Below are 27,695 nucleotides of genomic sequence, written 5' to 3' on the forward strand. Positions count from 1 at the left end.
GCTTGTATTGCAAATGGTGGCTTTTTACAAAGATACCGCATTAATATGTATTTTTGCTTAAAGATTTTTAAAATACTCAGGACAAAATCGATCCACAGATTTTTGGCATTTTTTTATGTGAGCCAGGACAAAGAATCACAAGTCTTAAACATTTATGGAAGGACTTGAAGCATTAAGTATCAATTTTTTTATTAGAAGCTTGAGGAGGTATTGATATTTGGTGTTGTGAAATACATGATGCTGGTGAATGTTGATTATTGATTATGCTGTATTCACCAGCCCAGATGTATTTTTATGTCAAAGGTTACTACTGCTCAGGATGTCCTAGCCTTTCTGATACACTGGTACTTAAAAAATTCAAAGCCCTTTTCCTGATTTAATGGTGATTCAGGAAGTAAATGATCAGATAATGTTTGATTCCAAGAAAACTTTCTGGGGAGCTATTGCCAGGCAGTTATTTATAAGACCACAAAGAAATAATTCTGTGGGAAGCATTTTGAACAAAACAGAAAATACACAGCACACCTTGAATAAGATTTCAACCCAGCTACTTATTCCTCTTTTCAGGATTCTGAAATTAATTGGGAAAAGAAAATCTATTCAAAATCACATGCAGACAATGACAAATGAATGTTAGGGGATATTCTCTTTACCTATAACTTTCAGTTGTAAGCAAACATTGAGACTTGTAGCAACTATTTTAATCATTGTTCTACAATTAGTTTTTTTTAATCTGTATCTTAATTACTACTTGTTACATTTTGACATCTGAGACTGTGGACTAACGTATTAGAAGAAGACTGGCTCAAAAGTTAACATGCTATTAAGAATAAAGTCAGCAATAAATTGGTAATAATTTTTTTAAAAATCTTTCATGCTTAATTCATTATGTAATGTATCCTTAAATTTTTCATATGCAGTATGGCAAGTCAAAATCGATAGATTGCATTCTTACATTCTAGCGAATATTAAAATTTGGAGGATGTTTTTCCAAGCATTTAGCTACAGATTTTTTTTTATTTTCCTTCCTGCCCACTTCCTTTTTTGTTTTGGGGTAAAAAATTCGATTGGAAGGCAGCGCTGTAGGACAAAGCAGATGTTGGCAGGGTCGCTGCATGCCCGGTAGAGGGAGTGTGGTGATGCAGCACGGGCAGAGTAGTGAGTGACCTGCTGTCTGCATGTGGGGAAAGGAAGGAGCTTCCCAACTTAAATGCAGGAGGATCAATCTGAAAATTAATCCTCAATTTTTGGCTGTTTTCTGCTTATGAAAATTTTGAAAATATTCCATAGTAAGCTATCACACACTTCATTTTGAAATGCTCATATTTTCTGACTAAAAAGTTAAATCAGAAGTGAAAATCTAAATATTCTGTTTGGGTTGGTCCTTCATTTCTTTTAATGTGGAAAAGCATTCTACTAAAAACTTGTTTCTAGTTTATTGAGAACTAAAAATTACAACAGTAAACAGGATGAGTTAAGTTGAAAATAGAGCTGTTAGGCAAGAATTTCTCAAGACAAATAGGGCTAGACAGAATTACAGCATTCACTGATGATACTGGCAAATGCAAATGGAGGTGTGTGATGAAATGTATGCCTGAGAGAAAGTTGGTGGACATGATAGATACAGTGAAAGTCACAGTTTTTGTAGAAAGAATCAGATTATCCTGATCACTGGAATATATCTGGGAATAGGGTGAATGTAATAGAAAATACAAGTTCATCAAATGGAGAACTGGGGCTGTGCATCCTCCATTATGTCTGCATGTCAAAGCAGAAGCTAAGAATCAAATACCTTTCAAATTTGGGGAGTAGATGATATATCCTGCATTAATTTGGGGACTCAGCAACTACATGAAGGAGAAGAACGTGTTAGGCAGTTGCTAGATAGTGATGACTGCAGAGCTTGACAAGTAACTTTTTGGCAGCTGTGGCAGATGGTGTACAGTGCTTTTCTTCCTCCCAGGTGTTTTATTGGCAGCATGAACACTTGTGTGGTGTGTCAGAAACTAAATCAGAGAGATAATCCAGCTCACAAGCAACAATTTTAAACCTTTTCTTTCTTGCCCCTTCTGAATTTATTTTTTGTCATTATGTCTTCTGTGATTGGGTTCTTCATGCAAAATGTGAAGAGCAAAAATGCAGGTGCTGGCTCAGCACAGGTGCTGGGGGACAGCACAAGGACAGAATGAGCAGCTGGACCTGGGAGGCTGATAACCCATGCAGTATTGCCTCTGTGCCTCTGATCATGGCTCACCATCCATTCATAAGATGCATCTGGCAAAATATTTGGAGAGGAATGAGAAGTATTGGTGCTGTTTTACAGGTTTAGTTTACATTTAGAATATTGTTACAGACTTCCTATGCTCACACCAGGAAAGATGGCAGTGAGTGGGAAAAAGATACAAAAAGGGCCACAGAAGTTTGAGAGATTAAAAACCCGTTAAGGGAGTGGAGTCTGGAAAGGCTCAGCTTGTGATTAGTCTAGTGGAAAAACAGTGGAGAAGAGATGCTTTTATTGTCTGAATAAATAAGGATAAATACAAGGAAGGAGCACTATATTTAGCTGAAAAAATAGCTTTGGCTGTTTGGCAGTATGGAACAAATTGCTGTGAAGTGGAAAAGGGTGCATTTAGCACAGAAATTCCTCGTTAGCTGAAAGAGATCCTGGAACAATTTTCAAATTACAATTTGTGAGGGCAAGCAACCTGTCTGCATGAAAACTGAACTTAAAAATCACTTAAATGAATGTTGAACTAGGAGTTCCTATTTCTTCCAGTCACATGTTTCACTACTAGGATGCAGTTAACCCTCCTGGAATTTATAAAACCTAAAATTTGGCTATGTTTACGTCAGTAATAAAAGTGTTGCTGCTTGTAGTGAACATAAGATTTCTCTCAGCACCTTAGAGTATGCGTTGTTTTAGGAGTGATGTCTGTGTTGAGAGTGCTCCCAGTGATTTCCACTTCAGCCTGCTGGGTCCCAAGGGCAGGAGAAGTAGGATATTCCCATTATGAAAGGGGGAAGTGGAAAGCCCAGAGTTGTTCTGTATAAAAAAGAACCAATGTCTGTAGCAGGTTTTACTGCAGGAGTTTACACAAAGGGCTGGTGCTCAGTCAAGGGCACAGCTGAGAACTGTGTGGAAAAAAAAGTGTAGTAGGGTGAGTGATACTAATTGTTGTATCATGACCATAACATCCTTTGCTCTCCTTCAGCCTGTAAAAAGAAAAGGTTCTTCAGCCTCTAGCTGGCCATAAATTATATTAGTCTTCCTATAGGGAGTTTCAGCTGATGGATTTTAGCACTCATCAATTTAGAGCACTCGGAAACCCTTTCAAAATCTCTGAAAAACCCATCATTTCATTTTAATTACTTTTTATTTCTGCATCTTAACTTGATCAACAACTGCAAAATACATTTTAAATTATGAAAGAAACATGTATGGTTTTTTATCTTGGGCTTTCTATGGCTTTTCAAAACTGCTTAAAGACCTATTCATTCTAAAAATAGTTCCTTTGTTTTAGACCAGGTTATCGAAAATCCTTATGATCAAGAAGGAACACATCAAACAATTGAGAGAGATGAATACAGAAGCAGAAAAGCTGGTGAGAATGTTCTCTTTTCAGTTCTTAAAACAGGATGTGCTTTAACAATTAATGCAAATAAATACAATTAAGAGTAGAGTCTACATAAAATCCGTATTTTATTGCGTTCTATAACATGGAATGTGTTATTTTTAAAGACAAGTTAGAGAGGTCAGTTGTTTCAAATATGATTGTCCTTTGAAAGCATTATGCTTTGGAAACTGATTAATGGTAACATCAGGATAGCAGGTCAGTTAACACATTAAAGTAAGGAAATACTATGAGAATTTGGGGTACAAGTTTATTGGTAAGACATTTATGATAATACTATTTTGCAGATGGTAGATACTTACCTTCTCAGCTTTCTGGTTAAAGCAGTTACTCATTTCAGAGATTTTCTGTGAAGAGCTCTGAGTGCCCTTGACTGGCGTTTAAAGTTACAGTACCAGAGCAGCTACAGCATAATTAGCAGCAGCAGAATGATTTTTCTTGCTAACTTTATCTAACCAGCAGTCAGTAAATCAAAATGGTAAGAGTGGCTCTTCTACCACCCATGGCTATAAATTAACTTGAAAGCAGAAAGCTCTCAGTCCCAGCCTTCTGCCAGCATCCATCCAGGCTGTTGTCTTTGCAGCATACAGAAGGCTAAAGGTTTGTGGAGAGGAAGAGGGGAGTCCCTTTTATTTCTTGACACAAAACTGTTGATTTTTTTTTCATGTAAAATGTTTGAATGTTGAAAGAGGTTATTTATTATGGCCAGATTTCTCTTTGTGCCTTCAATGGTCATGTGCATGTGTGTGTTCTGTTACTCTGCTTCCTTCTACCCCATCCCTGTGTCTCTAATTTTCTTCTTCTGTGCCATGGTGTTCTTCAAAACCTTGTTATCATTTCAGTTACTACATCAATTTTCCTGTACATCAAATGTTTTGTCATTTAATTTTGTGTGTTAGTAATAAACTAGATGGAAAGAGAAGTAAGATTAAAACATGTCATTGCAACCTGTAACTCTGATAATGAAAAATTACCAACTCTTCTTAAAATATTTTTTTCTGAGATGTTAGTACTTTTGCACAGATAAGGAGATTGCACAGTAGCCTTCTTCTAGCAAGAACCCAAATGCTAGCTCAGCTACTAGGTCATAAATTAACTGTATTGTTATTTTTCTTAGTCTTCTTATTCCACAAAATTGAAAGAGCAAAAAAGTAACTGGGAAGGGAATCTAGAAATAGATGCTAAATTTGATACTTTTTAGCTCAATTGTAACCTGGATAAGGACTTTGAGATACTTTGAAATTCTTCCCTGCTCTATTTTCTTTGTAAAACAGCAATCATAAAGCAACCTCCATTAGGGCTGTCCTGATAAAAATAGAGGATATGATACCTTCCTATTGGGCCATATTCTTAGCCTGTCTTCTAATCCTCTTTGTCCCTTGGCAATCCCATCTACGTTTGTGCAGCTGAGTATGTGTTGCTTTTCCTTTAAAAATTATTTTCTTTGAACAAGAATCTTTTTCTGGCCACAGTTCACTTCAACATCCATAAAATACCTGAACATTAATAAAATTGAATCCTTTGAGTTCATTCAGTTGTACTTTAACTGTCAGGCTTTGTTAATAATTCATACAGTTGTCATTTGATAATTGTTAGAGTAACACCATTGTTTGGTTAAAAGTAATCCTTTCATGAAGACTTCTGTTTAATGACTGATTCAATATAGAAATAAATGGAATGGACCAAAATCAGAATTGGTACTGAATGTAGTCCATTATTATCTGGCATTAGTAATAAATCTACACGAGTCAGGGGATGCCTTCAGAGGAGCTATTAAAGTGCACAACTGCATTTTCTGTCTCTTTTTTCTTGACATCACTATACTAGTCTGAGTTGCAGGCTATAAACAAATTACTGTGTACATAAAACAGTAAACATTTGGCTAAACAAATAGAAATAAAAAGGAGCTGCAATAAAAACAGGGTAAAGATGATGGTGGTTGTCTCAGAGAAGCAGCTAGATCCTTGGTGACGGAAGTGTTACCTGCTTCCCATCTACTGAAAGCCATCCATGTTTTGTCTGCCAGTTTAGCTGTTTGTCAGTGTTTCCAGATCTTGGTTGTGTCCAGGTCAGAAAAAGTGCTGGTGCTGAGAAATATTTCTTTTGCCATCACTAACATAGAATGCCCTTAGCCTTTCCTCTCCAACAGGGAATTCACAATTGTCTGCACAGCTAACCTGGGGTAGTTCAGTGTGCTCTAGGGGAGCTGGTCACTGGGGAAGGTCCAAAAGTTACAATTTTTTATGTTCCAGAGCAGCAGAAAGTATGTTAAACTTGTGCTACTTTCCAGTGAATTCTGAAATTATGGTGTTAGTTTAAAGACCTGTTAAATTGGTATTCGTATTTGTAAATCCCTGGAGATCATCTCAGTGATTAAGTTTAATGGGGAACTTTGAACTGAACTCATAACTGAAACCTTTTAAATTTTTGACTAGGATCCTCCTGATGAAGGCTCTTGACTTTGCAATTTGCTTTATCTTGTGATGTGAAATCTATAGCTACAGGTTTTGATTGTGTGAGGTACCTGTATCTCAGTCTTGTGGCTGGAACTACATCCAGCTTCTCTTTCAAGGTACAATTTGTAGAGGAAACTTTATAATATATTGCAAGTTTTGTTTCAATTTCATACATATCACCAAAACAATGTCAAGCTGTTCCAAAAAGAGTATAAGAAAAAAGGTACTCTATTTTGCTATTTATTCTTTATGTGCTAAACTGGGCTTACAAAAGGCTGTTGCCAAATATAAGCTCTAGTAACTTTCTTTTTTGGCAGAACTCTTAGCTGTAACAGGTGTGTAGCACTGAGCCATCCTCAAAAGACCAATAGCTTACTAGCCCAATGGGCTTCCCCTCCTGCAGCAGAGGTGGTCAAGGCCATGTTGTTCTGTACTGCTCCTCTGCTGACAGGATAGTTTTCTGCTCAACCAGTAGAGAGAAGCCATGCCCAGCTACTGAGAAATAAGGAGGTCAGATCACAGTCATCTTCTGTGGCATTTACCACCATAGGTTATTGTAGCACTTAAAGAAGAGAATGGTTGTTACCTACACAGTTTCACTTGGAGTTATAAATAGTAAACACTGCATTTTAATATTTTGTATATTAACATTTTTCTATTTGACACTGAGACTTCAAATACCTCAGTATTGTTTTCAAGTACAAATTCCTTTTGATGAGTTCAAAATCTGTAACTGTACAGTATTGCATTAACTTTATTATGCTTTGTGTTTTCCACAGAAATCCTATTCCATGCCAATAGGCATTGAGTTTCAGAGAAGATATGCAACTATCGTTCTAGATCTAGAGCAGCTAAACAAAGACTTAAATAAAGTTTTGCATAAAGTTCAACAGTATTGTTACGAGGTAAGATTTTGCTGGGATCTCTGTCTACTTGATGGTTTTGCTTAACCTAAGTAGAAAACAGAATTTCCTGGGAATAGGGCATAGGTGGGGGTCACTCTGAAGTGAAACTGTTGGTAGCTGTACTGGATTCCTTCTCTGTGTCTGCCTTTGTCTCAGCAACAAACACTTTTCCTGGTACCAGTGGGAGGTATCAGGTAGACATAAGTAGACATACATAAAGAAAAACGCTGTGTACTAAACACACGCAAACTCTCTTTGAAATCGCTTCATTTCACACATCCACCAAATGCAAAGGACATCTTTTTTCTTAATTTCTCCCCATTTTATCTCTGCAGCTTGCTCCTGACCAGGGCCTCCAGCCTGCTGACCAGCCCACAGATCTGAGGCGCAGATGTGAAGAGGAAGCTCAGGAGGTTGTCAGACAAGCAAATACCTCATCAACGGGACAGCTCTGTGTTGAGAGTGAAAATTTAACTGATCTTATCTCTAGACTTACAGCAATATTACTGCAAATTAAGGTAAAAAGTTTGCATGAAATAGCTTCTCCCATACAGTACAGAGTATTAAGGCTCTGCCAGTTTTTCTGCTGAACTGTGAGAACATTTTTGTTTTCTTCTTCTACAGTGTCTAGCAGAAGGAGGTGATCTGAATTCCTTTGAATTTAAATCACTAACAGATTCATTAAACGACATTAAGAATTCAATAGACTCCTCAAATATCAGGTATTACTTTTTGAATATTTAATTCTTAATTACACACTTTGTGACAGCAGGCAGTTCTTACTGTATTTTAGAGGTGAACATTGATTATAATTAAGGGGTTTAATCTGGTAACTTCTACTTATAGGAAGGGTCCCATCTAAAAGGGGGGCTTCTTAAGGGAATATGAAATGAGCAGTTTTCTGTTTGAACCTATCAATGAAGTAACATGCTAAAAAAAAGACAGTAAAATAGTGCTAAATTGATGCAGCAACAACTAGACTTTCTTGTTCTTTAGTAATTTATGACAACTAAAAACTTACTTTAGAACATTGTCAGATTTTGAAATCCCACTAGTAATACAAGTTTTTTAAACCAGAGAACTGTACAATTTCAGTATTCTTTTAGCGTGCTCAGCCTCTTGTCTGTAAATATCAAAAGGTGGCATATGAGAAAAATAGAGGTTCTGAGCAGCTTCCATTGGCAAGATTTTAAGCCAAGAAACAGAGGAGCAGCCATGTTGTGCCAGATCAAAGGCCAGTCTAGTCTAGATGAGCCATTTTTCAACAATTGTCACAAGCAGGTGCCTGAGGAGGCATCGTAAAAATAGCAAGAATGTGGTAGCAAGAACATAGGGATGCTTGTCTGGAGTACCCTGCAGCCTCCAGCAATTTGTGACCAGCATTTTCTAAATAATTACAATGATGCTAAATTACGCCATTTAGAAAAGAAACCTAAATGCTAAGTATTTTCTTATTAATATTATTTGTATTGCCACATAATAATGGGAGGCTGTACACAGTATTTTTAAAATTTTTTTAATTATTTTCCAAAGATAGGATTGCCTTTTCATTTCAAAATAATTGAGAAATGCTGTTTTATAGCATTTTTCATTACGAAAAACAAAACCAAACCTCAAACATTAGTGAAACTTCTTTATAATCAACCCTGTAAATTGCATATTGGAATTGATTCAACTAAAGGTTGATGTACCCAGCAAGGAAAGTGATGGTGTTTCCATTTCATGGTACTTATTTTGGCCATTTTAGCATCTCTTCATAGTATTTTAATTTCACTGACTCTGGTCACATTAAAACCTTACTTTTAAGTTCCCAAGTCAGTAACTCTTGATTTCATGCAGCTGTTTGTGCAAGTTCTGTTTTCCCATATTTCTCTGTCAAGTTGCATTTGTATGTACTGCTCTCCGATTCATCTGAATTTTTATATTGGCTGTGTTCACATCTTGATTTTTCACTGTAGAGATATTCAGACACAACTCTTACATGTGGGGTTTAACACTTCTTTCTTTCCTTCTTTTCTTCCCATAGTTGTTTTCAGAATAATGTTGAGATCCATGTTGCACATATTCAGAGTGGTCTGAGCCAGATGGGAAATTTACATGCTTTTGCAGCTAATAACACCAACAGAGACTGAAAACTTCCTTTCAAGTGTACAGCAAATAGTTCCGGAAAATCATCTTCCTTTCTATAGGCTTCACCAAATACCCTAACTGCCAGAAGATAAGGGAAAAGAAAACCTCTCAGAAAGGACCCTTTTAAATATATTATATCTGCTTCTTAAGGAAACCAGCATTACTGGCCAGCGTTACATTAGATTTCTCCATTTGTTATTCACATGCAGTAGTTTTGCTAACTGGTAATCTCTTAGTAATTGCATCGATTATAGTAAACTTGAAAGCATACTTTCATATAATTTGAACTTAGTTTTTAAAAGTTCAGATTAATTCTGCACACCTCTTGCTGTTGGATCTCCTGGTATGTTAGAAGTGCCGAAGAGGAAATGGCTCCAGTTAGTAGCCACATGGCAGGTCTTTGTTGTGTAAAGTTACACCTCTGTGTAGGTCTTGCGAGCTGCCAGGTCAGCCCTTGGGAAGCCTGAACGTTCCTGATCTAAGGAAGCAGCAGCAGGATACAGCCAGCAAACATAAGCTGTAAACTGGAGGATGTTGGGCAGGTCAATTGATCAGTCAATGTCTTGTTGGAACTCTTAATTTATCATAACTTATAGAAGGAGTCTAATGAAGGAATATAAAAATGTAACTGTTAACTTTCCAGAAAGAAATTGGTTCTGGCTTTTTCCCTTCACACAGGGCAAAAGAAGTGCTTTAGGTGGTATTTTATGTAAATGACTGGTTAAACGTATTGTTTTTCCAAATTCTTGTTTGTTTTGCACAAGTTTTAAATTAGATTACTGGTTATTCAATAGTACCCAACATATATAAATATGAAGATTTTTATAATTAAAGATAACCAGTGAGGTAAACTGCAAAAATAAGAAGTGACAACCTGCCTATGAATACCTTTTGGAATGTTAATCTTGTAAAAAGTGTGTATTGGTTTGTTTAAATAGTCTTGTAAAGCTTCTGTGTAATGAATTGTTTCCAAATATGGATTTTCAGAGATAGCTGTAGAGATGTTTTTGATTCTTTTAGATGCCTCATTAAATAAGGTCTTTTATATGTTAATGTATAAAGAATATGTAAACAGGATTATTTTCAATTTTAAAATTTTGTATAGTTTAAAGATGCTTCTGTATTCTGTGTTGGTATTGTGCCACTGCAAAACTTTAGTGCAGAGTTTATATTTAGCTAAATTTGTTCTGTTAATTAAGAGAAATGCATAAATCTTTTATTCTCAATGAAATTTGTAACTGAATAAATTGACCTATGAGAGTTGATATATTTCACAAAAATGCAAACTTTTTTGCAGATGGTCTCAGGTCATTTTTTTAAGAGAAGCTAATTTCTGAGAATGAAATTGTATGAGGACTAGGTGAGTAGCTGTTTTAAAAGGTATTTAAAAACTTTACAAGGGATACTATAAAATCATGATAAACAGTAATTTAGCTGAGTTACCCAGGGGAATTTGCTTCTCATAGTGGAATAGAACATCGTTGTGGTCCCTGCAATTGCTTTCGTAATTATGTTACTCATTGTTTTGTGGTGTTACCATCTGTTTTGATAAAGAAGACAGAAAGAAGTCCTCTCCCACCACCCTCTTCAGTTAAACACAGAAAGGTGCCAAAACCTAATTTAAGGTACATAAGTTTAGTCAGACAGGAACTAATCTGATCTCCAGCTAACTCAGGAAAAAGGAACCATCCTCTTGCACCCTTGTACTCATCTGCCTGCTGCTCCCCATGCACACCTCTGCTGTGATCCCATCCTGCTCTGTTGGGACTCAAGCTCAGCATATGCACTGAATACTTTTGAGGAGCAGGACTTCCCAGTACTAAACCACCAGGAGGTAACTCAGCCCTGTTGATAGCAAGCATCCCAAATGGAGTGGGGAGAAGTTGTAGACACTGGTAGATACCACTGCCAAGACTGGTATTCACCAAAGAAGATTTGGGAACCTGCTTTTCATGACAACCTTATTTCTTGCTGGACACAGAATACATTGCAATAACCACCACACTCCAATCTCAACTCTGATTCCTTAAGGTATGATGGTTTTTACATGTGGATTCTTTAATGTGCTCTCCAATATGTTTTGTGTTGACATATTTTTTTTTTTTAATTATTGCAGGGTCATATAGGAAGATCCATCATTTGTGATAAGCGTCTCCATGTACTTTCACATGTACTTTTCCATGTACTTTTTCCATTCATGGAGGCAATGTGAATATACACATCTGTTCTTTGAGAGGCTGCATTTCTCCTTGGGTACTGATATATTGGGTCAGAGCTAATGCTGAATTTTGGTGACAGTAACAAATACAACTGCTTTTGCTGAACGTGCCCTAAGCATAGCAGGAGTCTCAGGAGCTCACTGAATTATTGTACCTGAAGTCTGCAGGAGCAGAACAAGTTACTTTGATTTGTTATAATCACTGAACTTGAATTTACCCTGAGCCGCCAAGAAGCCGTGGTCTCATTTTCTGTCTCTTCCTGCAAATGCTTCTCTCCTGGGGCCTTCCTGACCCCCAACATAGCACCCAAGTCCAGTCAGAACAGATGGTGTTTGAGGTAGGTTGGTTGGGTTTTGGCTCATGTTTTTTTCAAGGATAGCTCTGGGAATTTTTTGGAGAATACTGATCAGCAGTCCTGCTATGCTGCTTCACCTTACCAGCTTGGAGTCCAACCAGCATTCAGCTGTCCCTGATCTCACAAGCACAGGTATGTTATGGGGTGGCACTGACAGATCTTGTGCATCGGTAACCTTATTCTGTGGGGCATGTTCTTGATATAGGGTATTTCTGCCACCAGTACATGGGTCATTTTTCCTGTACTTCTGGCATTCAGGTGCTCTTCCATAACTGACATCTTACAACTTGCTCTGCTAGGCTCTGAAGTACTATTTTGTAAGCAGGAAGAATTGCTCTTATCTTCAAAATATGTCCAGAGTAATATATCCTTCCTCAATAAATTGAATTATGGGAGAGACTTCTGTTACTACTAATTTTGCTATTCTCAGTACAGAGCCATTCAACCCACAACCAATCCTGTGAACACCTGTGTAGTCCCTGACTAAAGCTAAAGCACCCTTTCAGTGTCTACAAAATACTCCTGTTTCTCTTAGTTTAACATTAACCTTGGCTTAAGTGGCAGACTGGAGGCTTTTGTCTGAGCACTTGAGATTTGAGGGGTTTGTAGTACATAGGCCATAAATTTCCATTTTCCTTCAGGGATGGGTGTGTTTGTTTAGTGCAGATTTAAGGCAAATACTGACAGAGAAAGTTTAAGGCAGTTTCTGTAACTTGTCCTTCAGGCCTCTTAGGTCTCATTGACATCTAAACTGCAGCCATGGCTCTCCAGGACCTGGAAAGAGAACCTGCAGCTGGGATATCTACCAGATCTCTACCCCACTGTCAGCTAAGGTAAGAAACCTTGACCCTGCATCAGATACACACACAGGCAGAGCAAAAATGTAAACCTTTATTTTATTTTCCTTGGTCAAAAACTCCCGACAGACCATCCCACTCTTTTCTAAGACCAGGCCCCACTCCCAAAACACAGTGGATTGGGTTAGCTTTTTGGCTAAAAAAAGTTAAATAGATATACAGAACACACTAACAGAAAGCTTTAAATACAGTGTAAAAAGATGCCCTCAGCTGGTGGAGCCGACCCGTACCTTTCTTAAATAAATAGGTAAAATCAGTTACTACCGGATAAAGTGCAACAGTGGCGGAGCGGCAGTGAGGTAGCGCGGTGTGTGACTGCTCCCCGCCCGAGCGGCGCACGGCGGGCCGGGGTCCGGCGGCAGGGCTTCGCAGCGCGGCCGGGGATGCGTCTGTAACCTGTTCCCCGCCCGGACCGCGTCCCGCCGCGGCGGCGCTCAGAGGGCGCGGAAGGCGCCGAGCGCGTTCTCCTCCCACTCCGAGCCCGACTCCGAGTAGCCGCTGGTGTCCTCGGCGTCCGACACGGGCGAGTACTGCCCGCAGAAGGCGCGGGCCGGCGGGAAGGGGCCGGCGGCGCTCCCCGCGAACGGGACGGGCTCGGCCCCGCCGGGCTGGCCGGGCGGGAAGCCCTCGAAGCCGGGGCCGGGCGGGAAGCCGGCGGCCGGCGGCCACGCGTAGGGGGCCGAGCCGTCCTCCGTCCGGGCCACCCCGGAGAGGGCGCAGCGGGGCCGCTCCGGGGCGCGCAGGGAGGCGAAGCGGGGCGGCCGCGGGCAGCCCGGCGGCGGCGCGGCGGGGCTGGGGCGGGGAGGGCCCCGCTGGCGGCGGGACTTGGCGCGGCGGTTCTGGAACCACACCTGGGGAGAGAGGGCGGCGGTGAGCGCGGCGGGGCGGCTCCGGAGCGGCGGGCGCGGCACAGCCCGCGCCCCTCACCTGGATGCGGGACTCGGGGATCTGCGTGGCGTCGGCCAGTTTCTCCCGCAGGTAGATGTCGGGGTACATGGTGTCCTGGAAAACCAGCTCCAGCGTCTCCAGCTGCGCCGCCGTGAAGCTGGTCCGCTTCCGACGCTGCGAGGCCGCCGGCGCCCCCTCCGACGGCTCGGCCGGGGGAAGCGCCCTGAGGGCGGGCGAGGCCGGGCCGGGCCCGCCGCCCCCCGCCCACCTGCCCGCGGGGAAGGCGGGCGGCTCCGCCGGGGGCTCCCCGAAGCGCAGCGCGGCCATGGCAGCGGCGAGGAGGGGTCCCGGCCGTGCCGCCGCCCTTTATAGCCGGGCAGGGGGCTCGGCAGGGGCGGGGGGTCGAGGGGGCGGCACGGCCCCGCGGGGAAGGTGAGCTCCGGGCACCCCGCCGGGCCCCGCGCCCCAGGCTGCGAGTGGGACGGGCCCTGCCTGGCTCAGCCCAGAGCGCTTAGCGGTGGCCGGCACCGCAGCCCTACGCGTGCCCGGCGGGGATGGGTGATGGCTAGCAGCCCTCGGCCCCCCGCACGAAACACAACACCAAACACGACAGCAGAAGGGAGAGGGCAGCAGGCTTTGCATCTGCCCACCGGGGGCAAAACAACTGGGATTTGGGAGTTTGGCACCGCAGAGAGGACCCAGTCCAGTGGCTGGGTTATTTCTTATACAACATCTGGGCTGATAGGGTTATGAAGTTCACTCCCCCCAGCTATTAGTGTGGAGGTAGATGTCCTTAAGCAGGTATCTGCTTTGGCAAGTAATGGATCGTGCATGGTGTGAGACATAAAGCAAACAGAAGTTATCTCTTCCCGTGGCCGCGACTGCTCTGTTTGCAGTGTTTCATTGCCAGCTGGGCAGGCAGTGTATGGCCTCCCGCTGTGCCTGCTGCTGCAAAAATGTCTCTTTCGTTTTAAGATGCAAGTTAAATGCACCTGGAGAGCCACAGCAGCTCAGACAGGGCAGAGGCAGACATTGGTGTCATCACCTTTTCCACCACTTGCTAATGCCTTTGCACATCACACTTGCACATCCCATGCACTTCTGCAATAACTGTTTCCCAGACAGACAGGTCTCACGCTGAAACACTGCCCACATACCCCAACAACACCAAGACACTTAAACTGGATTGTCCTCATTTCGTTTTTTACAACTTTCTCCCATGAAAAGTGACTTTATACAGAAAATCACGTTGAAATTGTTAAAAGCTGCTTTTGGAAGTTTTATTCCTAAAATATTTGTACCTTTGTACATGTGCAGCAGTTCAGGTGCTTTCATGACTGAAGTTTCTAGGTTGTTCCCAAAATTATGGTCTGTAGTCTGTAGACAGCAGTCAGAAACATGAGACTTGTACGGTGTTCTCAATTAGCAGTGTAAGGAGAGGGCACAGTGGTGAGAAAGGGCACAGGTGAGTGGTGATCCAGAAAGCACAGACAGCATTGTTTAAGGTTTTTAATACAGGACTCATGGAGGATTGAAATACTCTGCAGATTCTGTGCAGATTTAGAAGATTCCACAGGTGGCAGCAAAAGGAAATTATTAGAGATTACATGATGATTACATTACATTAGAGATTTGCATGATGAATGTTTTACTGTATTGTACATCAAATAATATTCCTGAAAAACAGCAGAGGTTTCTTTCCTGTGCAATGAAGAATAGAGATGTTGCATCCTTCAGATTTCTGAAAGGTTTAATGGCATAATCCTGCTTCAGATTATGCCATTATAGGAATATTGACTTTAGTTTCTAGGATTTGGTTAAGGTTGATTAAGTCTGCCAGACAGAGAGAGCAGGTTTTTGTGGAAATGTGTTTTTTCACACACATACATATGTTTTTCTTTCAGCAGCAGCCCAGGATTAAGGCACTGCTGGCACCACAGACCTCCCACTGTTCACCCCCATCCTGATGCCTTCCCTTTTGCTGACCCTGTCTTAGCTGTGTGTCAGTTGACACAGTGTGATCAGGCAATTAACCCAAGTTAATTTAACTCTACAGTAACAGCAGCTGTGGTTTGGGGTTTTTTTAATCCAGATTTGGGATTCCCACCTGTGTGTTACCAGCAGCCGCTAGGATGGCTGTACAAGGGAGAGGACACTGCCAGATAGGGCAGGAGGGAAATAAGGGGATCCCATCCGGGGTGCTTCTAGGACTGCCGCCACCTGGATCTGATGCTGAGCTAGCAGTGAACAAAACTGAGACAGACTGCCCAGGAGCATGGCAGTTTTCAGTGTCAGACTTCCCATTAAGACGACTAGCAATGTATATTGAATAGATACTCAGGAAAGAGTGAGTACTGGGAGCTAACAGACCTGTTCCCAACTCATAAATCTGGAAATGGGCTGACTCTTTGATCTCTGACTGTTGTGACATCCTTCAAACCAAAAGCTCACTCAGTTCCCTTGTCCTTTATGGTTCCAGAGGTGTTCCAATAGCTGTCTTGTGATAGCAGCTGACACACTTCCTATGGTGAGGAAAAGAAAGGTGAGACTTCCCAGGCCTGAAATCTTTCATTAGGAGACACAGATGTAACAATTATAGACTTTAAAAACGTCTACATTGTTACTATGAAACAAAAATAACTTCCACACAGTACATTTTGTTGCGATATGTGTTGTACATGAGTGCAGCCTGACTGCTGGCTCTGCCGTGTGGAATAGGAAGCCTGTGTGACAGAATTGTGGGCAAAACAGTCAGTGCCCTTCGTGCAGCCCAGGATTGCACACACGGGCCCCAGGGTGTGAGGTTCATGCTCAGTCTCTTCATTACCTGGCTGCAGACAATTGCATTTTCTAGCAGATGTACCTGTGAGTGGCTGAGGCCTCTGTGAGCAGGTCAGGCTACACTGCCTGTCTGCAGGTGCTGACTTCTATGTAATTCTAGTCTGCCTCATCTTCCCTTTCTGGGCTGGCTGGCTATTACCAGCATGTTCATATATCTCAGTCATGAGTCCTTTCCCGCTTATCAGTGGTATGTGCTTTTGCAAAAGCAAAGCAATTCTGAAGCAAGACCAGAACCCAGGAATCCTATTTTCCCTTTCCTGTTGCTCAGAGCATTGCACACTAATTTCATCCATGGGATCCTTGTGGCCACCTTTCTGTATTGGCTTGGTTTGAAATGCATCTAAGGTTGAAGAAAAGCAAGGGGGACAGTGCTCTGATTGTAAAGGAGTGTGCTGTTCGGTGGAGATCAGAATAGAAGGCTTTTGCCTCCTCCCAGGCAAGCAGGATGGCATCAAAGACAGGTCCTTGCTACCTTCTGACAGTTCTCTCCCCTCCTAATGCTGTCACACTTCTCCACAGCTCCCACAGAGTATCATCCTGCTGATGTCCTAAAAGCCATGCCTGTGAGGTAGTGCAGTGTGCTTCCTGTAGCAAGGACAAAGTGCTGTGTCTGCACTCAGCACTCAGCAGAGTTTCCTTTCCCTGACAAGTAGTTTTCCATCCTGCTGTGCCCTTTGTAGTCTGGCAAGAAGTTTCTGATGCCTTGTACTTGCCAGCATCTGCATGGAGTCATACCTAGGTAAGGGCTGGAAGCATTTAGAAGACATTCAATTTTGTCACTTCCTGTTCTGTAGACTTGCTTTTATTTGTGTCCTGCTAAGGTACAAAGGGGGATTTTTTGTCTTCCCTCAAGAAGCAGAAGCTATGACAAAAGTCCAGAAGTGGCTTGATTTTTGAAATTAAGATGGCTAAAATTGAGAGAGCTATCTCTAAGGGAAAAGCAGACTGCCTTGTGTTGATATGAAAAATTACAGGCTGCTTCAGAGGCTGTTTGCACTGATCTTCGCTCTATTTGTCAAGAGAGAAACTTCTTGTGCTTTTGTCTGTGCTGGGAGTACCTTAGCACTGAGGTACCTGTGCCAAGAGGACTCACAATACAAAATGTGCCTGTACCTGCAATAAAATGGTTTTAAGCTTCAGCTGGAGAACATGCTCTCACATCACTGCTGCCAGCTCTGAGCATCCAGCAAGGGTAAGACAGGCTGTGAAACACCAAGATTGTGGAGAAGTAGGGGGAGATTGGCCCTGTGTGGAGCTTTCTGGCCAGCTGGCTCTTCAGCCTTTGCATGTCAAGCTGGGGTGGTTCTTTCAGGCTCTTGGGGCTACAAAGTCATCTTTTAAATGTACAGTTTAAGATCCTGCCCTATGTGACTTGAGGAACTAGATCTTGGAAAGCATTCCAGAATGCATGGCGAGAGTAGGCAGCAGTGTGACATGCAGTCGTGACTTTGCTGACAAGACAAACACCCCCTTTAGATAACTAACACGTGAGCAGTTCTGCTGCGCAGTCCTGGAGGGAATGGGACACCAGGAGTTTTGCTGTGCACTGATTTGCAACCAGCAGTGCAGCCTTGGCTGTGTTCAAACTCCTCTGGCTTGTCACTTCACCTTGTTCCTTCGAGGATTCTGCAGGGACACAGCTCTTGCACAGTATTCTGTCATTCCAGCAAAGCTTATTGTTGCTGGGGGTTTTTTGTGGCTGTCTTGAACATGAATTCTCTGGTCTCTAAACCCAGGAATGAGGTTTTTAGTAGTGTCTCTTGTCAACCTGACTAAACTTGTAAAGATTTCGTATCTTGGAGATCTCAATTTCTACATCAGTTTTGATTGAAATTGGCCAAACAGTTCAAATTTTATCAAAGAATCATAGAAAGGTTTGGGTTGGAAGGGACCTTGAAGATCATCTCATTTCGGCCCCCCTGCCATGGGCAGGGATACCTTCCAGAAGACCAGGTTGCTCAGAGCCCCATGCAACCTAACCTTGAACACTCCCAGGGAAGGGGCATCCACAATTTCCCTTGGCAACCTGTGCCAGGGCCTCACCACCCTCACAGTAAAGAATTTCTTCCTAATATTTAATCTAAACCCACTCTCAGTTTGAAGCCATTTACCCTTGTCCTGTCATGACACACCCTTGTGAAAAGTCCCTCTCCATATATTAGGAGGCTGACGAAAAAAAGGGACAGTGGTCACACAAACCTGATTTCATTAATGTAGAGAAAGTTTAAGAAGAAACAAAACTACATTTTTGCTGTCAAGACTTAAGTTTAAGCTCTCCCTGGATAGCTAGTCCCTGAAGAAGCAATCCCTGGATAATTATCTCACAAATTAAGTTAATTGTAGTCCAGACACATTTTTATGTTTGCATATATAACTACATTTGCTCCAGAGCTTCTGCTGGCAGGAAAATGCTGTATAATTTCCAGCTTCTCTTAGCAGGGCTCTGATAGCAAAAATTATTAATGCATGCTAGGCTTAGGTTTTGAGGTTTTTTCATTCTGCCTAAGAGGAAATCTTTATATGAATACTTAATTTCCCTTTGATTGCTTCTAGTCATTGTGACAAAGCTCTTTACAGCCTCCAAATGCTTTTAGAGGTTTATCAGATCTTCCCAATGTACAGACACAAGATCTATATATTGAGGCCCATCCAGGCTTTTAGATAGAGTTCTGAGATCTTACAATGATGTCATGTTTTTAATTTGGCGTGGTCATTTTTCTAGTCCTCATGGCTTTAACAAGGAAGAGCTTGAGCAGGGTGGGCTGTGTATAGTCCTCACTGTGCCACAGTTTGCAGATGCCTTGAAATACATTCTTGAAAGACCTGAGCTACCTGTCCATCGTGGGTATTCAGCTGTGTCCCTGAGAGCTCCTCCTCGCCAGAGTCCTCTACAGAGAAGAGGGGATTTGCCTTTCTGCTCAGCCCGGGGAGTGTATTCACCTCCACCTGGGACACAGAGAGGTTGATACAGCCAGTGTCTTGCTACAAGGTCAGAAGTGTGACTTGGCTATGCTCCAGGATGTCCCAGTGGGTGCCTGGGTGCTGGGGAGTGAAAGGGAGAGGGTGCTGTCACAATGTCCTGAGTGTGACCTGTGACCAAGGGGTTGGACTGAACCCCTTCCAGGACCTTTGTACTGATAGGGATACAGAAGGTCCACTGGGTACATCTCCAATGTGATTAAGCCCATGGCACTGGAGAACCAGAACAATGTCAGAGCCTGGTGACATCAATGTGACATCAAATAACCAGCACAGGTTATTTCAGATCACCAAGTAAAGGGCCAGGCTTGCCCAGCAGCTCTATGCACAGATGGAGCATTAAAATAAATGCAATGTGACAAGAGGTCATGTTGTCTCTGAAAGATGCCTGTCTTGCTTGGCTCAGACCTGATTACCTCCATATATGCATAATCTATTTTCCTTTGAAAATTCAGCTGCCATGTCTCCTTGTTTCTGGCAACGAGGAACTAATAGTGTCTTGTGACTTTAGCCCTGCGCTTAGGAGGGGGATGTGACTTGGTGGGGTGAGCCATTTCCTGAGAGGTGTGAGACGAGACTTCAAGACCTGGTGGTGCCATTCGTGTATTCTGCTCCGAGGAGTTGATAAGAGCTTCAGACACACAGAGAGCCTTGAAGGAAGCGGTGGGGGAGGCGGCAGGCGTAAAAACCCAGCAAATGCATATGAAAAGATCAAGGGGCTGTATTTGCTAAATCCCAACAGGAACAGATTTGGGGCAAGATGCCCAGGTTCAGAGAGGACCCAGACACAGCAACAGGGCAAGAGCAGAGTATGTCTGATGGCTGGTAGCTGGCTCCCTAGCACTGGAAGGAGCGGAAGATTAAAGATTTGGGAGTAGGAGGGAGATAAGAGTAAATGGTGGGGGTGGGAAGAGGGAAAGGGCAATAGGGAGGAAGCTACCTGGAGATAGGAGAGGCTGGTTGAAAGAGCAGGGGTTATTTAGAGTTGAATTTGGATACACTTAAACTTCAGCCTACCTTTGGGGTTTGAGATACCCTGAGAATGGCAGGGTGTGTGTACCTGACCCACTGGTGCTTCTGCAGTGAGAGGGCAGTCCCCCAAAGTTTGCTGTGGCAGCAAACCCTAGGCTTAAACAAATCCTTGTTGCAATTTCTCTCTGTCCCAATTTCTCTCTGTCCCCTCTCTGATTTTATAGCATGTGTTACTGTGAGAGAACCTAAAGCTTCTGTTTCATAGAGTTTACTGTATTGCTTTGCTTACTCTCATGCTCTGAACAAGGTCATACCCAACACTTAGAGATATTTTTCTTAATGAAGAATTTGGTGAGAACTGTTGGTGCAAGTGGTTGTATATACAAAATAACTGCGTTATCCGAACTCCCAATAATGTTTAATTAATTCACTGTGAAAGCAAAGGAATATATCTGCAGATGAGCAAAAAAAGAAATAAGGAAGCGGATAAGAACAGAAGAGCTAAGGAAAAAGACAGGACCATGTTTTCCTCCTTTTCATACAGCACCTACTTAGGAGAGGCAGCCTGCCAGGGTGCAGCCAGAATATACACACAGAGTAGGGCAGGCAGGGGAAGGCAGTGTGATGGATAGCAAAGAGGCCACATCCTCCTCTAACAGCACTGGATAACAGCAAAACGAACTCCAAGCAGTCCCCTCTCTTCTCTTTTCAGGCTTCTTGTCCTTACCAAGCAGTGTCAAGGCATTGTTTTGTACCTTTTCTTGGCAGGCTCTTAAACCCTTATCATCATCCCCTGCATGTGGTAAGTTCTTCCTTCAACTTAGCAAATGAGTCACAAGATTCTCTGTTTCTGTATTGCAGTATTTGGTATCTGAGTGTATGAGCTGCTGAAATTATTGGATTTTTATGTAAATATTACTCTTTTTGTTTGTTACAGGTTGTGTCTCCTGGTTATTGAGAAAAGGACTCAAATGTGAAGCAAGTTTTGCTCCAATGCTTCAAAACCAGAAGACAATACATAGAACCTGAACTTTCTTGGTATGGTTGGATGCCTGTTACAATATGAACACAAGCCCACTATCTTTCTCTGCCCTTGGCTGCCCTGGTGCTATTAAAATCCACCAAGTCTTCCCTCTCTGAGTGGTACTGGCTGGAGAATACTTCATCTGGCTTCCCTGTGCTTCCCTGCTGCTTCTCAGGCATATGCCAAGGTCAGTGCTCTAGCTTCAGCCTAATCATTCATTCTAAATGTTTCCCACCCTCTTTTCTGATTAGTTCTGGAGATGAGGGACTTTTAGTCTCACGTATCATGACATTTACAACAAAACCATTTTGGTTTACTCTTGCATTTTTTTCTGGGCTCTTTAATTTCAAAGATTTTCAAGCCTCTGTGCAGTTTGGAAGATTTTCAGGTTTAACATGTGGATGGAACGTGGGAAGTTTCACCTGAGCTGAGGTTCTGCAGTTGATCATTAAATCAGCAGTTCCACATGATCATAGCTGGGGAGTGCAGTGGTTACTATGCCATTTGATGAAGTCATTCTCTTCTCTGCCTGAATTGACTCATATTTCTTTGCTATTTAAAATCACACTAAAGAAAAGTGCCATGCAACACACTGGGCAGGCATTATTTCTGTGGGTTATCCTGACTTTTTTAAGCCCACAACACAGTTTTGTGGTGTTTGACTCACACAGAAGCTCCACACATTTGCATTGAAAAGTGTCTCCATCCTCCTCCCCCACTGTCCTGTCCTCCTGCCTCAGCCATCCCAGATAAGTTGTCTGATAGTGTCCTGCATGTTGGCTCACTCCTCTGGCAAAGGTGCTCTCTGAGGCATTTCCCCCACATCAATGCTCCACTGGGCTGCCCTGCTCAGGCAGCTCCTGCCCAGACCTTCCAAATGCCTCATTCTCTCACACCCATTTTACATGACAGCTGTTTTTCTTCCCCTTTTATTCAAGCTCAACTCCTCTGCTTTTATTTCTGGCAGGGTTATTTTTCTATTTGACTTTGGCTCTGTTAGCCAAGGCTGCACCCTTGTCACCTCCTTATTCTAATCCTCTCCTTTGTTGACAGAAGGTCTTCCTCCCTTTTATTGGTACTTTTTTCTCTTTCTCCACTATCCTTTAGTCCCCTTGATTCTTACCCCTCTCTTTTGCATATGACCAAGCTTGTTTTACATGTTACTTGGGGGATTTAAGAATTTTCTCCTTGACAGCTTTTCTTCCCTGCCCCAGAAGGTTCTCTGTGCTGCTGGACACATGCCAAAGAGCAAATACATTTATTACTCCAGGTGAGACAACTGCAATCCAAGATGGAGAGTGACTCCAGGCTGCAGTGATCACAGCAGCTCTCTACTGCCATCTTAGCTATCCCCCACATCTTTACAAGACCATGTTTTCCCTCTTTTGCAGTCATATCTGCGCAGCTGGGAGACTGTCCAAAGGTACTTGAGGTAAGAGAAGTTTTAAAGGGATGCTGAGAGTTTGCTGCAGGTCTGAGTGATCAAAAAAGAATGCAGCAGCTTTGTAGCATAGGTTTCTATTTGCAGTTCCACTGCTGCAGGCCTCTTTCATTACCACTCACTGACAGTGCCTGAAATATGACTGTAGACAAAATCTTTATGACAGTGGCTGGAAACTGCAAAGCTGGGCAGGATATCACATCAATCACAGCATCACCTGGGTGTTTTGCATTGTGTGTGTCTTGGTCAGTGCCAGCATAGCAGTGTTCATGGTTTTCAGGCATTTCAAAAAGGCTGTATTTATCTCAAATTTTGCCAGGATAAGGGCAGAAGTGAGAAGATAAGGAGTTTCCTTTGATAAATCTCTCTTTGCCAAGCTCTCCTTCCTCTGTGTTTTGTATTTTTATCAAGTAAGGCAGCAACAGTCCTGGCATGTACAAAGCAGTCCAGGAGAAACAGGGAACCTGCAGCCACTAAAACTCCTGACAGACCAAAAACTGGTCCTACCTGCCCCCAGAGCTTGATTTTGTATCTCTTCGACCAAATGGTGATCTTTCCTCTGGCTGCATGGAGCAGGCTCCTGCTTGAGGGACAAGGGTATTTTCTAAGAGCCACACAGGTGCCCAAGCAAGCAAATCCCTGTCTGTTGTGCTCTTTCCTCATCCAATCGACCTGACCTCCTTTATTCCAAACAAGTCTTTGTATTTCAGCTTTCCACTGCAACAAGATCCCATTAACAGTATATAACTGAGTCTGGGCTGTCCAAACACACACATCAAATGCCACTGTAATGTGCCTGTGGCCCCACTGCTGAAGGGAGAGTGCATGGCACACTGGCAGAGATGTGCAGGGTTGTTCCTAGAAGATGCCTGTACCAGAGTTGGATTGGTGCCTGTTTCCTGCTCTCCAGACCTTTATCTAATCATGAAGCAGTGCAGTTTCACCAGATTCCTTTGGCTAACCAAAGTGCAAAAGCTGTTTTCAGGTGGGAATTTTACTTAAAACTATGTAAAATGTATAGGCACAAAGAACTGCAAAAGACCAGGTCGTTCATTCCAGGTCTGAGTGAATTCTTTCTTTGTCCACATTTCCCAGGGTCACTTCTCAAACTCTGGCCAGTGTTTTCAGGAGCTGTAGAAACCATGGACCACATCACACAATAGGAAAGACTTACTTTTTCTTCACAACAAAAGGAGAGCCACTCCTGTGAAATCCTCTCCAGATCTGTGGGTCCAGGTTGCTAGTTTTCTCCATGAAGGCATGTAAAAATAATGAATTGTGAAAAAAAGGGTAATGAAGTGCTCTTTGGAGCACTTGCAATATAGCCATAGTTTAGATAATGGCAATATTTTCTCTGGGTGAAGTTTGAGCCGTTTGGTAGCTGACCATTGAACGCTGGTATGAATAGGAAGGGGAGCATAGCATAAAGAGGACAGCAACAACCCTGAGGCTGGGACAATTCTGTGGTTGCTGGTGTCATATGCTTAAGCAGAAATTCATTTGACATTTTGGAAGGGGGAAGGCAGTGCTGGTCAGTCCTGGCTGCTGCGCTGGGTGCATGCTGATTCACTTGGCTACGAGAATAATACATTTTGCAGCACAGAGGAGAAATTGTGCCATCACACCCTACAAACAGTAAACAGCGTCAGATTGTGAAATGGCTTGTACCAGTAAGTCTCACCTGTGATGTTTTTGGCAGGTCACCTAACCAACACCCAGGGAAGGCTCACAGACTGGTGATGCACTGTCTCGTCACATTTTGCAGTCTTTCCTGGGGAAGGTAGGCTAGACATCCCTGGCTTGGCCCTTTAAAGGGACTTCTTGCCAGGACAGTAGGTCTCTCTAAGATGAAACAGAAGTCAGGCAAAGACTAAGATGCTGACATTTCCCCATGAGGTCTTTTAGGATCCCAGAAGAAACCATATGTGAAAACCAAACAGTCCTCAGTCACAGAGGCAGAGAGGATGTATGTATTTACAATGCATGTAAAGCTGTCAAAGTACTCCAGGAAACCTAGGCCATTCACATGGAGTATGTGCAGCTATGGAGTAGTAGAGATACTCAGACACACACAAGCACAGGGTAGATTTAGACATTTTGGGGGCTAGACTTGAGTCCTGGATAAGCTTCAGCTTTGTTTCAACTAACTCAGCTTTGTCATCTTCTTAATAGTGAGTACAGTACAGAGCTCTCTCCCAAAAGGTCTGGAAGCTGCTGGTCCAGTCCAGAAAGGGGGCTGGAATATGTGATGTTCCTCTCCAATGATTTTTACTGAACAGTAGCTTTTACTCAGGTTCCAGCAGCATCCTGGTGGCACCAGTGATAGCAGTGTAAAAGCACTTGGCCTCTTTTGGTTTGGACAGCCATCCTCGAGGCACTAAGAGAGCTACCCACAGTGAGGTACTACAGCTGTTGGTCACTGCTGACCTGGGCCAGATGTGGTTGCTGATCCCAAGATGAGAGGTTTCACTCTGTCATTCTTCTCCAGAGGTTTCTGTCGTCTTGGAAAAAATATTCAAGGGTGTTTCTAGTAGCATCAGGAAGAAGAGGAAAACACATCCCAGACTTTAACTTCTGTGCTGGCATTGTATTGCTTTCTGTGACCCTCTCTCCTCCCAGCAATCCATAGATTTCAGGTTGCATAGGCTGGGTGGAATATATTCTAGAGCAAGACTCTATTTAGCCGTGATGTCAACTGCAGCCAACTATAAAAAGCTCAGTAATGCTCTTTGAAAGTGTAACAGCTGCTGCTCTACGCAGTCCCTGGTGTATTACAAGTCCGCCCTACTTCATGTTCACACAACCAAAATAAAATACAATAGCAATCATTATGTAGTTCAAGGAATTTGGGACATAATCTCCCCAGAAACCAGAAGGAATTCAAGGTTAGACAAACTGAGTAATTTTGTGCAGTTTGTTAACAGAAAGGTAATTTTACCCAGATTTGCGACACAGACTGACTTTTACCTCACATTCACTATATGCTATCAGTGATTCCTACACAGTGACAACAGAGCAGCAGACCTTCCTTTGGGCATCTCTGCTGGGTGTTTTTCACATACAGCTACAAACTGGGCTCTTGCATGGAGTAAGGCCATCAATATGCTACCCAACATATGAAACATATTTTCATCCTTAACTGGAGGTGGCCATATGTACTTTTTAAAAAACCGCTGACCAGGCCAAAATTTCCCATAAAAACAGGGAAGGAAATGGGATTTATTAATCTAGAGTGAACAAACAGAAGTGAATGACTGTGGAATTGTGCTAGCACTGCATACCCTCACAGTACTGGAGAGGTGGTTTTGGCTGGGTCTCTGTTAAGGACAGCCCTGAAATGGTGGATGTTGTAGTAAAGCCAGTTTTTTTCTGAAATCTGAACAATAAACATTCAGGAGCGATCCCCGCTTTTCACTCTGTTGACTTGCATCTGTTGAGGACTTTGAGACATCTTCCAGAGATGTGTCTGCTTTACTAGAAAATTGGAAGACTGAGTAACCTGCCCACAGTAATGTGAAAGTCAGTGAGTGGCAGAGCAAGAAGGGGAGTCTGGCTGTCCTGGTTGTGCTTTCCCCTTCCCTGTAATTGCTGGCCTGCTGTCTGGTGAGCTGGCATTACCAGCGGCACATCCAATTCCATTTTCTGAAACCAAATGAGACAGCTCAAACAATACGAATCCAGGAAGAAACAGCTACATAAAATGGAAAGAAAGTTTCAGAAAAAATCTCATGAGTGCCCATTTTGCTGTAGTGGTTGCTTGAAGTCCTGCTGGGCTGAGCTGTGGCATGGCAGAGCCTGTAGTGGGGAGCCTCCAGCTCCTTTCTGCATCCTTGACAGGACTAAACATTGCTAAGTGGCTGCAATGTTGCAGGCAAGGTGATTTGGTTTGTAGTGCAGATATTCCTTTGTAGTGTGGGTGGGGAGCAGCCCGTTCCAAGGGACGTGCAAACTTGTGTGACACGGGTTTGGAGCAGCCGTGAGCTCACCAGTCTGTGAGGAAATGCTCGGCTGCCAAACACGGCTGTTACCAGAGGTGACAGCACAGCCAGGCAGCGTGAGGAATGATTTGGCGTCAGCCAAAGCCATTGGGATGGAAACGCACACGCCATGGGATGGGCTTGGCCGCGTTTCTGAGCACTGGCTGCACCCAGCTCCCAAGCAGGGATGTTTGATCCGTCAGGAAGTCGGAGGCACTCAGAAATGAAAGCAAGCAACCTCCAGACAGAGAGCTTGGCAGGGAGCCACGGAGCAGCCCCGGTGGCCATCGTTCCCTGACTCCCTGGCAGTTCTCTGGAAACCCCCTCGGGCTCCCCGACCTTGCCAGGGCTCTTGGCTGTTTGCTGTGCTGTGAGCCCACAGTGTGAGCTGGAGAAGGAGCTGCCTGGGGAGGTGGTTTCTTCTACCCACAGATACACATGCAAACACACACTGTATGGCTGTTAAATAAAGTGACACTGAGGAAAGGTGACTTGTGTCAACACACAGGGATTAATTTACATGCTACAGCGTGTAGCAATATGCTGTCAGGTAAGATCTGGCATATTTTTTATGTCCAGCCATGTACACATAATGGTATCACAGGGGGAGACAATTTGCTGTGGAATTAAGAGTTGTGGTTTTTTAATGGCACCTAGGAAACAGGATACTGGAAACCCTTGACCATTCAATAACTTCCCAACCAGTGCCCCTAACAGTCTGCAGATTATTTAAGATTTTACTATATCCCTTGACAACTAAGATCTCAGTTCTTTAGATATTAAGCATCTTCCATTCTTAATAGGGACAGCTGGAACTTTTTGCAAAGCTTTTCTCTACCTTTGTCTGAGGATTTGTGACAACCAAGTGGCTTCCACACTTCTAGAAGTAAGACTGGTAAATTGCTGGCCACGAGCCCATTTGATTAAAGAAGAGAAAAAAACAGTCCTGCAGTTCTAGACAGGTGACAAGATGAAGCTGTCCGTCTCGTACAATAGCCATGGAAACCTCAGGCTTCCAC

The 27,695-nt window shown here is 43.1% G+C and overlaps 2 protein-coding genes across 3 annotated transcripts in view; one reads left to right on the forward strand and one right to left on the reverse strand.

The window, feature by feature from the left end:
- Positions 1-26,100, forward strand: part of LIN9 (lin-9 DREAM MuvB core complex component) — a 54,465-nt gene extending 28,365 nt beyond the window's left edge. For both annotated transcript variants that reach the window (XM_085054670.1, XM_085054671.1), the window contains exons 11-20: positions 3,522-3,602; positions 6,868-6,993; positions 7,329-7,511; positions 7,618-7,715; positions 9,020-12,530; positions 20,947-21,036; positions 21,172-21,272; positions 22,454-22,528; positions 22,650-22,690; positions 23,795-26,100. In XM_085054670.1, coding sequence (XP_084910796.1) covers positions 3,522-3,602; positions 6,868-6,993; positions 7,329-7,511; positions 7,618-7,715; positions 9,020-9,125 — 594 coding nt within the window. In that variant the 3' untranslated portion in view covers positions 9,126-12,530; positions 20,947-21,036; positions 21,172-21,272; ... (1 more) ...; positions 22,650-22,690; positions 23,795-26,100. The remainder of the gene's footprint in view (positions 1-3,521; positions 3,603-6,867; positions 6,994-7,328; positions 7,512-7,617; positions 7,716-9,019; positions 12,531-20,946; positions 21,037-21,171; positions 21,273-22,453; positions 22,529-22,649; positions 22,691-23,794) is intronic.
- On the reverse strand, positions 12,852-13,845 carry MIXL1 (Mix paired-like homeobox). The gene is made up of 2 exons (XM_085054673.1): positions 13,482-13,845; positions 12,852-13,405 (listed from the first exon to the last, which is right to left on the reverse strand). Exons 1-2 carry the CDS (start codon positions 13,767-13,769, stop codon positions 12,989-12,991), a joined length of 705 nt encoding a protein of 234 aa, XP_084910799.1. The 5' UTR covers positions 13,770-13,845; the 3' UTR covers positions 12,852-12,988.
- Positions 26,101-27,695: the final 1,595 nt, after the last annotated feature.

Source organism: Lichenostomus cassidix, chromosome 3 (genome assembly GCF_008360975.1).
Source record: "Lichenostomus cassidix isolate B80296 chromosome 3, HeHo_3.0, whole genome shotgun sequence".
NCBI classification, from domain to species: domain Eukaryota; kingdom Metazoa; phylum Chordata; class Aves; order Passeriformes; family Meliphagidae; genus Lichenostomus; species Lichenostomus cassidix.